The 17,362-nt window shown below is 50.4% G+C and overlaps 1 protein-coding gene across 6 annotated transcripts in view; it reads left to right on the top strand.

Moving 5' to 3' along the window:
* Positions 1-565: 565 nt before the first annotated feature.
* CACNB1 (calcium voltage-gated channel auxiliary subunit beta 1) overlaps positions 566-17,362 on the top strand; it is a 67,277-nt gene continuing 50,480 nt past the window's right edge. For 3 of the 6 annotated variants that reach the window (XM_048517286.1, XM_048517293.1, XM_048517292.1), the window contains exons 1-2: positions 566-866; positions 12,163-12,249. In XM_048517286.1, coding sequence (XP_048373243.1) covers positions 780-866; positions 12,163-12,249 — 174 coding nt within the window. In that variant the 5' untranslated portion in view covers positions 566-779. The remainder of the gene's footprint in view (positions 867-12,162; positions 12,250-17,362) is intronic. The other 3 variants (XM_048517290.1, XM_048517287.1, XM_048517291.1) reach the window with 2 other exon arrangements.

Below are 17,362 nucleotides of genomic sequence, written 5' to 3'. Positions count from 1 at the left end.
CGCTAACCAACCTCCCATGATGGTTGTGATGATCGAACAGAGGAAGAGAGACTGTTGCCAACCCTTTTGGAGAAAGGGAGAAAGCCAGCCAGGGCATGGCTAAGGTCAGTCTACAGATGGTGGAAAGAAGGAGGCGTTCCTGGGCGCCCCCTGGCATCCTTGGGGCCAATTGCGTGTGGATCTTGCCACAGGAGGACCAGAATAATAATTTAAAAAAAAAATGCACAGGGAGGGGAAACCAAAGAACCTCCTCACCGTGTGCACTCATCCCAAAAATCTGCTTAGGGGTGGCTGGGCGAAAAGATCTCTGCTTCTGGCTGGTGGTCTGCGTCCGCAGCAGGTGGATCTGGGCAGGGTCTCCAGACTCCAAGTGGAGGGAGAGCGGCTGGCAGGCTTGGCTTGTTGGCGGCGCTCCAGGGCCAGGCGCCTCCATCTTTCCGCCCTCCCCTCCCCTGCCGACCGCCTGCTCGCCCCCCCCCCCCCCCCCCCGGCTCAGACCACACCCACCCCTGCCTTCCCCGGGGGAGCCCAAGGCAGCCGCCGCCGCCGCCGCCAGCCCCCCACTTGCCCGGGCGCCTTTGCACGCGAGGCCTCCGGGCTGGAGGGGCGCAGCGGGGTCTCCCGGCGAGTAGGCGGGCGGGCGGGCGGGCGGGGCCATGGCGGCGAGGCGAAGGCTTTAGCGGGCTGGGGCGGGGGGTGGGTGGGGGCAGGGGCGTCTCGGCGGGGCTGCTTTCCAGCATGAGCCGGGCGTAAGGGCAGGCGGGGGCCCGGCCATCTCCATGGTGCAGGACGGCGGGATGTCACGCACGCCTTACAGCTCCAGCCAGGACATCCAGATGGAAGTCTTCGACAATCCTGGCCTCCAGGTGAGTAGGGGGAGCTGGGCAGGCGCCCCCCTTCCTCTCCAACCCCGCCCGCGAAGGTCGCCGTCCTCCTCCCCAGCCGGGCTGCATCCCCAAAGCTCCGGGAATGTCCCAACCTGGACCTGGCAACGCTAACCGGGGATATGTGACCGTCGGTCCTCAGCAAGGAGAGAAACGAGGGGGGGGGGGGATAAAGCAGAGAAAGGGGCGCCTGTCCTTGCAAGGAGGCAGGCGGCGGGGGGAGGGGGGGTTTGTTTGCAGCGGGAGCTGCTTCCCCAGGGCCAGGGCGGAAGGGGCTTCTTTGCAGCCTGCCTGGCCCTGGAGGGATGATGGTGCTGCTGAGCCAGGGCTGCCTCTCCCCGCTGCTTGCCTTTTGCCCCGGCTTTGCCCCCTCGCTGCGTGCCTTGCAGAGCCTCTTCTTGCCCTTGCCCTGGGGACGGCTGAAGCCCCGCCGGCTCCCTCCCGCCTGCCCCACTGACGGCCCCCCCCCCTCCACCAGCGGCCGCAACTGGGGAGCCCTCTCCTCTCCCCTGGCCGCCCGCTGCTGCGCCGCCTGGAGTGGATGGGGCTGAAGCATGCGGCCAGAAGTGCAAAGGCCCTGCTGGCCCCGGGGGCTTTTGGCGAGGGCTGGCACCTGTTTGGAGGAAGAGCAGAGGGCTGCGCTGGGCAGAAGGGGCAGGGCCATCCCGGAGCTTGGTTTCTGGGTGGGAAAAGTAGGCCGCTCGATGCCCCCTCCCCCCCACCTGACTCAGTGTCCCTGACCTGCAAAGCAGGGCTCCTCTCAGCTTTGGTGGAGGGTCCGGGGATAGTTGGAGCTGCCTCTACCTCTTGAGGACTCTGAAGATCAACCAGCTTCAGCTCCTCCAGTGGTCGCAACCATCAATGAGTCCGCTGGCTAGCCTGATCTGATCAGACCTTAGAAGCTAATCAGGGTTGGTCTGGGCTCATACTTGAATGGGAGACCACCAAGGAGACCACCAGGGCTGTGAAGTGGAGGCAGGTAACGGCAACCCATCTCTGTTAGCCTCTTGCCTTGACAACCCTACTGCAAGGGTGTCCAACTCTGGTGCCCCAGATCTTAATGGACTACGATTCTCGTCAGTCCCTGATCTATTCTATTTATGCCAGCAGGGGCTGATTGGAATTGTAGTCCACGAACATCCAAAGTGCCAGAGTTGGACACCCCTGGACTAGATGGACCATTAGGACATTAGGCTGAGAGAGAGAATCTTATGGCAGAGAGGGACTCTAAACTCAGATCTCCCAGTTCAGACACTATAACTCAGGGGTGGCTAACTTTTGGTGCACCATATGTTCATGGACTACAGTTCCCATCAGTTCCAATTGGCCATACTGGCAGAGTCTGATGGGAATCGTAGTCCATGAACATCTGGGGTGCCCGAGTTGGACACCCCTGCCCTACTGGGTTGCCATAAGTTGGCTGTGATTTGATGGCACTTTGCACATGAGATGGAAGAGATGTGTCGAAAGGTCCTTTTCATTTTAACTGGACAGTCAAATGGAAGTTTCTTGGCAGGGACAGGCGAATTCCAGTCTCGCAGAGATCTAGCTTTTCCATTTCTACACGAATCCGTGAGGTCCGTCATTGTGTTCTGCACTTCCAAAGCAAGACTAAGTTGTCAGGATCTCGCAACAGTTCAGACACAACTAATCAGTTTTAAATTATCTTGTGGCCACGCTCTTGCCTGAGAAGACAAGCGGCGAGATCCGGTCAAGTTCTATCTGGTCTCACTTCCTTGGCAAGAATTTCAGCTGTCGGCAGACAGTGGCCGATCCACTGGAGGTTGACCAAGGGAGCACTGGTGGAGCACAACCTGCTGTCTTGTCCTGCCAGAGAGAGTGGGTGGTCAGCCAGGGGAAACCTTGGCTGCGGTCCAAATAACAATTCCCTACAAATAAACCCAGCTGACTAAAATGGGGACTTACATCTCTGCATGCTGAGGGAGGTCATGAAGTTTTCTGACCCTTGGAGTTGGACTGGTGTTGGGATGGGAGAGAGTACAGAGTGGAGGATCCTGTCCAATTTTATCCGTTTATTTTAGGAAGCGTGAGACATGCTAGGTGCAGGTGAGTCTCACAGGCAGATGGGGGCAACGGACGATGACAGATCAAGGGAACCCACCAGCCTGATGCAGGTGGAAATACAAGCTCTGGGTCTGTGCTCTGAAGGGTGTGGAGTGACAACAGGATGGGTAGATGTTCCAGACAGGAGTGGGGCCATTGGAGCATCTTGGCCTGCCAACCAGATGTAAGGAATAGTCAGTAGCCTATTTATCAGTAACTTGGAGGAGGATCTTGGAGGAAAGAGATACTGGGTTAGGCGGTAGATAAAAAGAGTTACTGAATTCAGTTGGTCTATTTTTATTTATTTTATTTTCAATTTAGATTCATTTATCTCCACTGCCCACTACACCGAGGCTCGGAGTGGGTAACAACCAGTCAAACATACTTTCAAAACCAGGAATAGTTAAAACAGACAAAATAATAAATAATAATAAAATAATAAATAATAGTAATAGAAGCAGCACCTTACGCTCCTAGAAAAGTTGACCCCCAAGGCTAGCAGATCATCTGCAAAGTAAGTGGGGACCGAGGGGGGGATATAGAAGGGGGGGCACTGCCCAACGACTGGTAGATGTATTAGAGCAGTCAAAAGTCCTCAATCATGTGGTCACCGTTGGCAGCAGTAGTAGTTGGAAGCACAGGCTTGGTGATATGAGAAGAGAAACTAGTCTAGACAGCCCATCAGGTGTGTTTCACCCAGTGATGGAGTATGGGATCTACACTGCTCCTGTCTAGCTCTGTGTAACAATCCCCCGCCCCCCAAATATATACTCAGCCTCAACAGACGCCCTGAAGGACAATGCTAAAGGCATGTGTGTGTGTGTGTGTGGGGGGAACGGAGGGAGCCGGTCATAAGCAAACCCTTTCCTTCGTGCGCTTCCTTTTTTTCCTGGTTCTTCACGGCCTCCCAGGTGGTGGATCCCAACCGCTTGCCGCAGCCACGAATGACGCACGTGCCTTAATTAGAACAAGGGGGAGGAAGAGCCTAAAAATACCCACCCCCAATGCTGCCTTCTTGCCGTGCCCTGCCCGGCTCAGAACTACGCAAACCATGCCTGCGGGGGCCCGGGAGCAACTGGTCTCCCACCCAGCTGTCTCTCTCCCTCTCCCGGAGACATGCTTGGGGAGCGTCTGGCTCATTCTAGGCCCACGGCGTCTCAACACGCCCTCGGCAGGGTCTGGATTTTTCTGTGCTTCTCCAAGGAAAAAGAAACCTCATCTGTAGGTCATGGGGAGGGGGGGTGATTCATAGGCAGGCAGGTGAAAAATCTGATCTCTTCCCACTCTGCAAGCAGAGTAACCTGGCGATACGTTCTTTCTCTGTAGAAAAGGACAGATGGGCTGCGGCCAGCAGGAATGTTGAAAGATGCAGGGAAGGAAGGAAGGAGCATGGAGAAAATAATTTGAGTGGGGGGGGGCTTCTCATCCCCCTTTCTTGTTTTGGACTCTGTGTTGCCTCCCCATCCCAGCTCCTTTGCAAAGTTTATCTTCCTGCCCTCCTCATGCGCAAACTTCGTCAGGTTCCTTCCTCCTCTTTCCTGCCTAGCAGCCGGGCAAAAATATCCTGCCCATTATAACAAAGCCTGTGTGCTTTGTGTACAACAGCCATTCAGGGTAGACCAGTTTGTCCTCTCTCCTTCATATTACAGATTGGTGTCAACAATTTTTTATTTGAACCAAAATCTCAAACATACACGAAGAAAGAAAATCACCAAATTCTACAATACATTTTTCTTAGAGACGTCCAGCTTCTCCTACACTAAATATTAACCCTTGAGCCCTACGCTTTCTGCACTTTGCTATTAAGCATCAAAATGAAATTAAATCTTTAGCATCATTATTAGTAAAAAGTCATACTTTTCTCTGTTGGATCTCAATGTAACAATCCTTACCCTTCAATTGATTTTTTTTCTGTTTTATCTAGTTACTCTAACAAGGGTTTCAGATTGTCCAAAGATTTAATTAATTCTTTTCTTGAAGTAGTGAAGTTGGCCATGTTGGCCAGCATTAGTACCTTCAGCTAAAGCGGTTGTATATACAACAGCCCTGAGGGTAGACCAGTTTGTCCTGTCCCTGATCTTACAGATTGCAGAATCAAGACTTTTTAAAAGGTGGCCTTCCCTATGGCCACCCAGTGAGGTCCTGGTTGATTTGAGATGCCGACTGGGCCACTGCCGGATCAAAGCTCAGGTTTGTAACCCTTGAGCTAAGTCAGCACCATAAGAAGGATGGGGGAAGTTCCAGGCTGTTGCAGTCATGCCTTCTGGGATGAGGTTCTTTGTGGCAGGAAGAAACAGGAATGATAAATGAAGGCCTGCCAATTGATTCCTAGCTCCTGTGATAGAACTATAAGCTGAGATGGAAGCTCTGGGTTTGTGATTTGTATCTCAAACAGGCTATTACAGCTATAATTACAGCTATACCAAAATTACAGCTTTCCTCCAGACCAAAGAAACTAGTCCCGCTGGAGAAAATGGCTTCTTTAGAGGCCGGACTCTATGGCGCTGTCTCTCACTGTCCTCCCCTCCCCTATACCCCATCCTTCCCACGCTCCATTGCCAAATCTCCAGGAATTTCCCAACTCAAAGTTGGCAACCCTGTGGGCTCCTTTCAGTAAAGAGTGGAGCTTCCCCTGGGCCAAGGAGTCTTCTTACATCTTAAGGTGGGGTGTCCAACTCTGGTATGTCAGATGTTCATGGACTACAATTCCCATCAGCCCCTACTGGCATGGCCAATTGGCTGTGCCAGCATGGGCTCATGGGAATTGTAGTCCATAAACATCTGAAGTGCCAGAGTTGGACACCCCTGTCCTAAGGGGACTTATTCTGGCAAAACAGGGTCTTTCCTAGGGATGCCAGCCTGCAGGTGGGACCTGGGGATCTCCCAGAATTGCAGCTCATCTCTAGACTACAGAGAGCAGGGAAACTTACTGGAGCCCAGTGTCCATAAAAACAAACTGTGGACCTTATTAAATGCCATAAAACTTAGATGTTTCTAAATCTGTTTGAAGCTGAAACCAAATGGTCCTCTTGAGCCAGAGGAAAAAGACAGGTTTCTGTATTGTGCCTACCAGGGGTGGAAAACACCCATCCTAAGATCCAGTACGCATACCTGTCCTTTCACCTTTACTGGGGCTCTGATCAGCCCAGCCATAACCCACACTGGGCCTTCCTGCAACCCCATATTCAGTCCCACACCACTTGTCCTTTGACCAGAGCAACCACACATCTAAATAGGTCTCCACCCCACCACAGTGTGTTTCGAATGAGGTCAACTAAGGTGTTGTTATGTCACTCCAGGGGACACAGAGGTGGGAGGCAGGAGATTTTGTGTAGCTTTGTGTTGTTCATGTAGAAACACAGAGCTGGAGGGGACCTCAAGGATAATCTGGTCCAGTGGTGGCAAACCTATGGCACGCGTGCCAGAGGTGGCACTCAGAGCCCTCTTTGTGGGCACACACGCCGTCGCCCCAGTTTGGCCACTGGGCAGTGGCATAGCGCCAAGGGGGTGAGGGGTAAGTGATGCACTGGACATGTGCCCCTGCTGGGGCGTGGCAAGGGCATTCCAGGGGTGTTTTGGAGCGTTCCGGGAATGTTCCGGGGCAGGGCGGGGGCAGGCGGGGGCGTGGCAGGGGCACAGGGCACACGCATGCCCCGGACAGAGTTTCCCCTTGCTCCGTCTCTGGCACTCGGTCTCTAAAAGGTTCGCCATAACTGATCTAGTCCAACCCCCTGCACAATGCAGGAAATTCATAGCTATCTTCTCTCCCACTCCCCTGGTGACCCCCTACTCTATGGCCTGAGGAAGGCAAAAAACCCCTCCAGTGTCCTTAGGCAATCTGGCCCTTTGGGGATGGGTGGGGTATAAATCTAAAAATAAAATAACTAAAAATAAGATTCCTTCCTGACCCCAAAGCGGCAAGCAGCGTTCCCCTGGGCACGTAAGAAAGGCCCACGAGAACCAGCGCTGACTCATCCCTTCCTGCCTTCCCTCTCACCATCTGCTGGAGTTCACAGAACCAGCCTCTGCTAAAAAACCTCCCAAGACGGATGATTAGATCTCAGGTCTGGTCCATACCTGCAGTGGAACGAGAGGGCAAAGAGGAGGGGGATAATAGAGAGTGGGATGTCTTCAAGTTACAGCTGGAAGTTCACATTTGGGGATGGTCTCCCATGTTGAAAAAAATCCTCGCGGGCAGAAAACTAACACAGCAAATACGGAAAAGAGATGGACCGTTTCTTCTGTGGTGCCATTTTTCTGTTTGCGGGAAACTGTTTCAAGTGAAGGAGCCGGCCAAGCTGGAACATCCCACCTGAACCTTGTACTACCGCCTTCTCCTGCATGTGTGAATGCAGTCTCTGTGTGTGGGGTTCCAGGACAGTGGTTGTTGCCTGGAGACCAGTTGTAATAGATGATTTCCAGCTGCCTCCTGGAGAGAGCTCCAACCCAGGCTCCTCTCTCAAATTTCCTGGTATTTCTAAACCCAGAGTTGGCGACTGTATTTGCTTCAGTTCTCTCTTTTTCTACTACTTGTTTCCTTAGACTTCATGTTTCAAACTCCTCTTAGCTTTCTCCAGTGGCTTTTTGTTTCTCTCCACTGGCTTCCCTAGTTCTCCTGTTGCCCCCTGTCCTCAGCAAACAGCAAGGGTTCCCAACCTGGGGCACGTGTACGCAGCAGTGTGTTTGGGGGTACGTGAAAAAAATTACATGATGAGTTTGCTAATATGGGGTACAATTTTAGGGAAACATGTTGCCGAAGGGTGTGCGAATGAAAAAAGGATGGGAACCACTGGCATACAGCACTGTAAGGGTTCTTTTAAGCTCTTCCCTGTTACCTTCTTCCTCATTCTCTGCCTTTATTCTCCTTTTAGGCTCTGTGATCAGCCCATTAACTTGTCTGCACTGTTCTTTAGACTCTTTGTCCCTGAGCTCCCTGTCCCGTAGTCTCCTTTCCACACTTGGGACCTCTTCCTAATTCTCAGCTCACTTTCAGTGTGTGGTGGGAAGCCCAGCCCTACTGTTCCCTTTTCCTCTCATAAACTGGGCTGCGAACTGCCATGTTCCATGAGCTGGTGAATGCCACTCACCTGGATACCTTTAAAAGGGGCTTGGACAGATTTATGGAGGAGAAGTCGATCTATGGCTACCAATCTTGATCCTCTTGATCTGCGATTGCAAATGCCTTAGCAGACCAGGTGCTCAGGAGCAGCAGCAGCAGAAGGCCATTGCTTTCACCTCCTGCACGTGAGCTCCCAAAGGCACCTGGTGGGCCATTGCCAGTAACAGAGTGCTGGACTAGATGGACTCTGGTCTGATCCAGCAGGCTAGTTCTTATGTTCTTATGTTCTATTTTGCAACATTTTGAGTTTGTGCAAAATTTCATTTTTGCTTTAATAATGTATATGCATTATACATTTTTCTCTGAGGACTTTACACAAAGGCATGTGAGAAAGCGATTGACTATAGTCCCGGAAGAGCCAGAGTCAAATATTATTATACACATACCACTTTGAGAGTTTTGTATATTAGAGCTATAAGAATTGGGCCATTGAAGGGACCAGAGTTTGGTCAGCCCAAACCCAAATATGATTGTGAAACTATGATAGATTATTTACAAGGTGTCAATATTTATATTATTTACATTGTAAGCTGATAGCATTATTTGGTTTAGAAGTTTCAAGGAGAACTTTTGTGTGTCAGTGAACTCATACATTTTTGCTGTAAAGATTTACAAAGCATTGCTGTCTCGGGACAAGCGTGTTAGTCTGGCTTGTCTGTACATGCTCAGTGCCCCCACCCCGCATTTTTTGAACAGGGTGGAACCTCCAGGTAGTGGCTGGAGATCTTCTGCTATTACAGTTGTTCTCCAGTCAACAGAGATCAGTTCATGTGAAGAAAATGGCCACTTTGGAAGATGGACTCTATGTAGGGTTGCCAACTTCCAGGTGAGAGCAGGAGAGCTGCTATTTGATCTCCAGGGGGCAGATACCAGTTCACCTGGAGAAAATAGCTGCTTTGAAAGATGGACACTATGGCATTATACCCCATTGAAGTCCCTCGCCTCTCCAAATCACCCCCTGCTCAGGCTCCATCCCCCAAATATCTGGGTATTTCTCAACCCAGAGCAGGAAACCCTAAATATCCACATTCCTGTAAGTGTTCTTAATTGGTAAGCTGCAGACCTGTATGCATACATTTCTATAAACGTGGCACATTTATTCCTCCCTGCATCACTATACATAAGCATGCATATCCAAGGAAACTATACTTGCAGTGATGTGTGTGATTTGCACAGTAATTTTGTCCCCAAAGAGCCCCTTTCCCTCCGCTGGCATAAATACTAAAGAAGTTATTGCAGGGTTATGTCACACAACCACAAATCTGCCTGTTCCTTTCTTGGGTGGAGTACACTCAGGTAAGGGCTGGAGCGAGGGGGAACTGCACCTAGGGCACTGACGTAATGCCCATTGGGCAAGGTGGGCAGCTGCCCAGGGCATCACCTTGTGGGGGGCATCAAAATGCTGGGTTCATTTTTGGGTATTTTAGTGGTTTTCCATTTTTGGCCTGCAGGGGGCGCAGTTTTTAGGCTAGCGGCACTGAAATTTCAGCGTATCATCAGGAAACTGTCCTTATGCTACCCCCCAAGTTTGGTGAGGTTTGGTTCAGGGAGTCCAAAGTTATGGACTCCCAAAAGGGGTGCCCCTATCCCCCATTGTTTCCAATGGGAGCTAATAGGGAATGGGGCTGGCTACAGTTTTGAAGGTCCATAACTTTGGCCCCCCTGAACCAAACCGCACCAAACATGGGGGGGGGGGGGGGTATCATCAGGGCAGTCTCCTGATGCGACCCTGAAAGTTTTGAGACTTTGCCTTCAGAAATGTGCCCCCCCCAGCCTGCAACCCCCATGGACAGCAATACAGAAAACTCAATGCAGAACAAAGATTCTTGGGCAAATTTCTGGGATGTTCCTGCAGGGGGTGCATTTTTGGATGTATCAGCACCAAAATTTCAGGGTATCATCTGGAGACTGTCATGATGGCACCCCCAAGGTTTGGTGCAGTTTGGTTCAGGGGGTCCAAAGTTATGGACCCTCAAAAGGGTAGCCCCATCTCCTTAGCAAAGAATGTGGGATGGGGTACCCCCTTTGAGGGGGGTACCAATGTCCTGGTGCAAAAAAAAATTGGTCGTGGTGAAGTGGCTGCCCATGGGGGGGCATCCAACTCAGGTTTTGCCCAGGGCTACAGTTTGCCCAGGGATGCCTCGTTACGCCCCTGGCCCAGGGCATGTGTGTGCCCTGCGCCCTTCCACACCCTGGAACGCTCCTGCCCTGCCCCCTCCATGCCCCCGCACCGGCACGCGCCCAGGGTGCCGTACCCCCACCCCACCCTGTTGGTGCTATGCCCCTGACTCAGGTATAAAGAGAACATTTTCTGTCAGGTTCCATTAAAAGGCTCTCCACGGGACTGCCATTGGAAACAACTCAGATATAGGTTCAAAATGCTGCATCCTGATTCTTCCCTGGAGTTAGTGGATCTGTGCATAACCCAGGAGGACACACGTGCCTGAAGGGCCATCTGTCCTGACAGAGGCCAGTTGGCAACTCCAGAATCATCGTTTAGGAAAATACTGTTACCCTGACCTGCTGCTGTGGTCCTTGCCAGAACAACTGTTCACCTTCATGGTTAAAAAAAAACCCACAGTGACTTAAGCTTCCAAAAACCTTTGTCCCTTGTATCTAGTCCAGTGGTGGTGAACCTATGGCACAGGTGCCAGAGGTGGCACTCACAGCCCTTTCTGTGGGCACGCGCAAACAGAGTCCTCCCCCCCATCTAGGCTGGCCTGGGCAGCTGGACTCAATTATTAGCATTAAACCTAAGACCTAGTTTTGGGGAAGCAGTGTAGGTAACCCTGTTAAGTGCTGTTAAACCCCACTGATTTTCATGCGAAGAACTAAAGCACTATCCTTTACCTGGCAGTAAGCTCGGTTGCTGGCAATGGGGCTTGCTTCTGAGTAAACCCTCCTAGGGTCATGATTCACCCGTTGGAAGAGTTGCACGGTTGCTTCAAAGCAAAGCCACCGACTACCACCAATCTTACTCCCGAGTAACACACATCTCAGAGCCAACTTTTTTTTTTTAAACTAAAACCTCAGTATTCAGGTTAAATTGCCGGGTTGGCACTTTGTGATAAATAAGTGGGTTTTGTGTTGCAGTTTGGGCACTCGGTCTCAAAAAGGTTCACCATCACTGATCTAGTCCCTTACTATGACATTTTTTAAAAACGGCTCAAAATTTGATTTTAAAAGCAAACCTGCCAGCGTAACTCACTGGAGTTGAGAAATCTAATGAGTCACAAGTTCCAGATGTCTGGAGACCACAAATCATATTCTATTCCCTTATCAGGCCCTGATCTCTGCCTTTTCTTTCAGGCAATCTGTTGCTGAAATTATAAATTCTCGGGGATAATGGGACATGAAGTTCTGTGCAGCATTCATCATGCTTTTCGCACTGAGTGACTGGTAAAAAGTGGAGCCAGCCAGCTTTCTCACACTGCCAATGCCCCGCCTTATTTTAAACCCTCTCCCACTTGTCCCCAAAAGACAAACCAAACCTGAAATCTCCCTTAAAGCTAAAACCGCTAAAATTAGGCTATCATAGTGTGGTCATATTATGAGAAGACAAGAGTCACTGGAAAAGGCAATAATGCTAGGAAAAACTTGAAGACAGCAGGAAAAGAGGAAGACGATCCAACATGAGGTGGAGTGACTTGATAAAGGAAGCCACGGCCCTCAGTCTGCAAGACCTGAGCAAGACTGTTGATGATAGGACACTTTGGAGGACATTAATTCATAAGGTCGCCATAAGTCAGAAACGATGACACTGAACACACACACTCCCATATCGTTTCCGTTCACGCAGGTTCTGTGAATTCCAGTGGAGCCTTCTTGGCAGTGAAAGAAGGCGCCATCTTCCCTTTTTCACCAATGGAAAAGTTCATTGTGTCCCAACACCTTTCCCCCTCAGTATTTCCTTTTCTGATCAAGATGGAATTTATGTTTATTTTAGGTGGGATGGAGAGCTGTTCCTAAAACACTTCAGGTTCAGGCCATAGCTGGAGTGCTTTGCTAAACTGCACACTGTTGTTCCCAAGGGATCTGGCTTTCCTGCTGTCTTTGCAGCACTTCTGATTTTCTGCATCTTCTTTCACTTCCCAGGGAAAGTACGGCAAGCGGAAGAGCCGCTTCAAACGCTCGGACGGCAGCACCTCTTCTGACACCACCTCCAACAGTTTCGTCAGGCAGGTAAGAGCTGGCAGAAGGAAAAAGAGTGGGAGTCGAGGTCAGACAGGACATGGGAAGGAACTGGGGCGGTTTGTGTGAGGACGTTTGTCTTCATCCCATTTTGTTAATTATTTGTTCAGGGTGTTGGGAAGTAAAATAAACCGTGGTCCTTCCTTCCATAGTGATTTATCAGGATTTCTGGATTATCTCCTCCTAGTGGACACTATGAGCACTGCAAGTTGGTTGTTTCTTTACCAGCTGTAGCAGGGCAAGGGTCCCAAACGTGGCGCCCCTGGGCACCATAGTGCCTGCTAAAACCTTTCCTGGTGTCTTCAGAAAGTGATTGGGGCTCTTGCCAAGCAGGGCTTCTGGTCTGCCGCTGGAAATCAGTTTGGCCTGACATCATTTGCTGCCCATTATATTTCCAGTTGCAGGTAGGTTGCCCCTTATCTTTTCCCCCTGTGCAGACCCAGCTAGAGGAGAAGTCTGAAAACAATCCTTGAGCTGGAGCCTAATCCAAATTTGCCACTTATTTCAAGGTGCTCTGAGTTGAAAGCAAAAGCTACACAATGTGTATTGTCAACTCCCTGTTGTGGGTTTTCTGGGCTCCTTGTCTGTGGTCTGGCAGTTTTTGCTCCTAACATTTTGCTCGCATCTGTGGCTGGCATCTGCAGAGGCATGCCATGGGAATATGTGTTTCTCTCTGGGGGGCAGGGGGGCAGAGGCATAGGGAGGCAAAAATGCTTGCCCCCACCCTTGTGCCCCCCCTTGCAGCGCCCCCCCCGCACCCTCCCTATTTACCTTGTCTAGTCTTGTTTGTTGGAATTTTGTTGTCCCTCCATTTGTATGCACATAAAATCCTTGCTGTAGTTGTCATATACATAAAAAGTGTTCTATATTGATCAGGAATACTTTCCCCCCATCAATCCCAACAGAAACGCCTCAGGCTTCTTTCAATTGTTATTTTCAAAATCTTTTGCATTTCTTTTAAAATCATATCCCAAAACAATTTTGCCTGTTTACATGTCCACCACATATGAAAAAAAGAACCATCCTTGGTTCATCCTCCTATTCAATTTCCGACTTGGCTGTGGAAACTGCCCTGTGTGGCTTTTCACAACAATTATATGGTACCAAATGAAAAGGTGTAATGAAGCTACAATGAGGGACAAGAGCAAAAATACAAGAATGCAGAACATGCTTCATTTAATGTGAAACACAAAACACACACACACACCAAAAATGCATAAGCAGGTGCATTATTTTTTTTTGTTTGGATTTATATCCCCCCTTTCTCTCCTGTAGGAGACTCAAAGGGGTTGACAATCTCCTTTCCCTTCCCGCTCTAGAAAGCTGTGACTAGCCCAAGGTCACCCAGCTGGCATGTGTGGGAGTGCGCAGGCTAATCTGAATTCCCCAGATAAGCCTCCACAACTCAAGTGACAGAGCTGGGAATCAAACCCGGTTCCTCCAGATCAGCGTGCACCTGCTCTTAGCCTCTATGCCACTGCTGCTCCTATTAGTCTGACATATCAAAATACCATAACAGAATCACTGATAATTCAACTCGTCTTAAGTCCAAAAGAATCTATAAGGTTTTGAAGTAGTGTCCCATAGAACAGGGTCCTCTTGTAATTGCTGGCGGATTCAGCAATTAGTCACATGTGAAAGTCACATATGAACAATGAAGAGGGGGAATTCTGGGTATGAGACCCGTTTTGTCCTCTGTGTCATGGAAGTGGTCAGGCCCATGCAGTGCCGTAGTGTCCAGGGGGGGGGGGGCTTGACACGATTTGGGGGCATGGTGGGGGTGTTCTGGGGTGGGGGTGGGCAGTGCTGCAGCAGGGGCACACACGCACCCCAGGTGCCGTTCCCCCTCCTTCCGCCCCTGAGCCCATGACATTGAGGGCAAAATGGGTCTCATATCTGGAATTCCCCATCTTCATTGTTCCTATGTGACTTTCATATGTGTTTTCACAACAATTGACATGTGTGTAGTGGATATACCGACTGGATGTAGACCCACGTGCTGTCAGGATTCCGCCCTCTTCCAGCCGATGCAGTGTCCTCAGCTGGGAAATTTGTCATCTGGCCTGAAGAAATACAGGAGTGACTTCCCCCGCCATGTTGGTTTGGACATTGCCTTCAGTTTCTTGCCTCAGCAAATTAAGCACAAGCTGAACCCTCCCCCCCTTACCCCACCACATAGGGAGGCAGTGATGTTGCTATAGTAACCCGCCATCCATTTGGGTTTCTGGCCTGACTGTTAAATAAGTGAAGCCACTAAATCTCTGGAAAATGCATTTGGAAAGCCAAGAGGGAGAAACGTCTCTGCATCTGAGGGAAACAGGCCTGTGATTCGTCACTTGGTGCAGAACCCACTGCCTTCTGCATGCAAAGCAGCCAGCCCTGGATGGACAGATGGAGAGCCGGTCAGGGTGCTCCACTCTTCTACCTGCTGGAATAACCAAGTCAGGCTCTGGGGGGCGGCAGCCAGCCTCTTTCAGCTCTATATCACAGGATCAGTTAATCATCCCCCTTCCTTGGCCCTCAGCCCGTGGCTTTGCCATTGCTTTTTAAAGTCAGAAAAGGACGGCTGTCGTATTCTGTGACACATGCACAGAGTCCAAATTCTGTATGACGGGGAACCTAGTGTGGTGCAATGGTTAAGAGTGGTGGAGTCTAATCTGGAGAACTGGGTTTGATTCCCGTCTTCTCCACGTGAGTGGGACTGGACTTGTTTCCCTGCTCCTCGACATGAAGCCCGCTGGGTGACCTTGGGCTAGGCACAGTTCTCTCAGAACTTTCTCAACCTCACCTTCCTCATAAGGTGTCTGTTCTGGGGAGAGGAAGGGAAAGAGTTTGTAAGCTGCTTTGAGACTCCTTACAGGAAAAAGGCAGGGTATAAATTTAAACTCTTCTTCTTCAATTTGTATGGCAAAATAATTCTGCTCCACTGAGTAAACTTGAGAAACATTTGAGTGTAGGGGAGTTTCCAAAAGCCTCCACTCACACTGGCAAGACTTTAGAGCTTAAAGCTCTGGGGTCCTCACAGTGGCATAGCACCAATGGGGCAGGGGGGCGCAACACCCCAGGTGGAGCAGTGGTGGAGGTGTGGCTGGGCCGTGGAGGGGCTGTTCCAGAGCGGGGCAGGAGAAGAGAGAAAGAGTTGGGGTAAGGGCAGAAAGAAAGAGCTAGGATAGGTGACCAGAAAGAGAGGACAGAAGCTGGGGTAGGGTGGCAGAAACATAGAGAATAGAGAGTTGGAATAGGAAGAGAGAAAAAGAGAGCTGGAATAAGTGAATTGACAAAGAGAACTGGGGTATGGGGTTGGGGTTGGGGGGGGGGGAAGAAAGGCAGAGAAAGAGAGCTGGGGTAGCAGGAAAGAAAATTAAAAACAGAGCTGGGGTAATGGGCCAGGAAGAGATTTGGGGTTGTGGGTCAAAAATAGAGAAGATTAAGAGAAGGGGTGGCAGGATGGAGAGAGAGAAGCGGAGAGTTCTCCCCCTCTTCACCAGCCCCCTGCTGGCTCGACCTGCCTCTTTGCAAAACCAAGATCCAGCTTTACAAACAGGTGGGGTGCCAGTGAAGATGGGGAGAACTCTCTTCACTTTGCAAGCATCCTGCTGCCCCTCCTTGGCAAAGCTGAGATGTTTGAGGAGGGGGGTGCAATTTCAGTGCTTGCACTGGGCGCCATTTCCTGTAGATATTCCCTATCAAGGTCTCTTGGCCTTGGAGGATTAGTTTTCTAGAGCCTGTTGTATTTCTTGCACAACAACCTTTATCGCTAGTCAAATATAAAAGCAGCTCCGATGGCAATTCCAGAGGGAAATAATCTCACCAGAAGGCCCTGTTGCTTCAGGTTTTGCCATTACTCATCCATCTGGTGTGGTGCAGGGCTGGAGCCCTCCTTCCTTCCCCCCCAGGTCTTGTGATCCCTTTCTCCCCCATCCTCTTTCTCATGCGTAAAGAGAACCACGAGGGCAATGGAAGCAGAGGAGGAAGGAGTGGATCTGTGACCTGGACTGCCGTTGCCATAGTGATGATGTCAGAGGCAGTTGCTATGGAGGAGATTCCTGGAGCAGGCCTCCAGCAGAGCACCAGCCGAGCATTTGAGGGACCAGCGTGCCATGTGCTTCCAGCACCCAAGTGAAGAACCCAGACAATCCTAAACCCTGCTCTGTAATCCAGAAAGGGAAGTAGGGACCAGAGGTAGCAACAGGTTTTGTCGAAGGCTTTCACGGCCGGAATCACTGGGGTGCTGTGTGGTTTCCAGGCTTTATGGTTTGTTCTAGCAGCATTGTCTCCTGATGTTTCACCTGCATCTGTGGCTGGCATCTTCAGAGATCCTCTGAAGATGCTAGCCACAGATGCAGGCAACACGTCAGGAGAGAATGCTGCCAGAACACGGCCATACAGCCTGGAAACCACACAGCACCCTAGCAACAGGTTCTTTTTGAACATGCAGAAGAAGGAAGTCTGGGAGCATGATCTGTGTCAGGGAGAGCGAGATACTCATGCTGACTCCAAGATAAATCTTAAACCCCAATTGGAGCCTGAGCCGCATGACCCTGGGCAGGTCACCTCTCCTCAAAAGCCTCCCGGTTTCCTTCAAGAACGGTGTTTCTCAACCTTGCCCAGCAGAGGGCAGCATATGGTCTCCCTCGCTTCACTAATTTCTACAATTTCGGATCGGGCCCTCCTACATGCACAGTGTTGGACACAAAGGACTTAAAGGTAGCCACACGCTGTCATTCAGAAACAAATTCAAAAACAAAAGAGCCAAACAGTAAGTTCTGAAGACCAACAAAAATATAACAACACAGTGTACAAACTTCAGAATCCTTCAGAACTCAAAATCAGTCTGGATATTAAAAAGCAATAGAAGGAGATCAGAGCTTGCATTAGATACAGGGTGGAACTAACTCTGCTGTTAGTTTCATGTAAGCAAAGAGGCATGGGATCCTGAAATGGCCACCCACAGCCCATAACGTGACGGAATCTCCTCTCCTCTCCTCTCCTTGTCTTCCTGCCATTTGAAGTCTTGAGTAAGTACCAAGGAAAGGCAGATAGGTCTAAGTTTGCCAGATCCCCTCTGGCCACTGATGGGGAATTAGGGGGTAGGGTTGCCAGA

The sequence above is a fragment of the Sphaerodactylus townsendi genome, linkage group LG15, assembly GCF_021028975.2.
Source record: "Sphaerodactylus townsendi isolate TG3544 linkage group LG15, MPM_Stown_v2.3, whole genome shotgun sequence".
Taxonomy (NCBI): Eukaryota; Metazoa; Chordata; class Lepidosauria; order Squamata; family Sphaerodactylidae; genus Sphaerodactylus; species Sphaerodactylus townsendi.
This window is presented reverse-complemented; position numbering and strand designations above follow the sequence as displayed.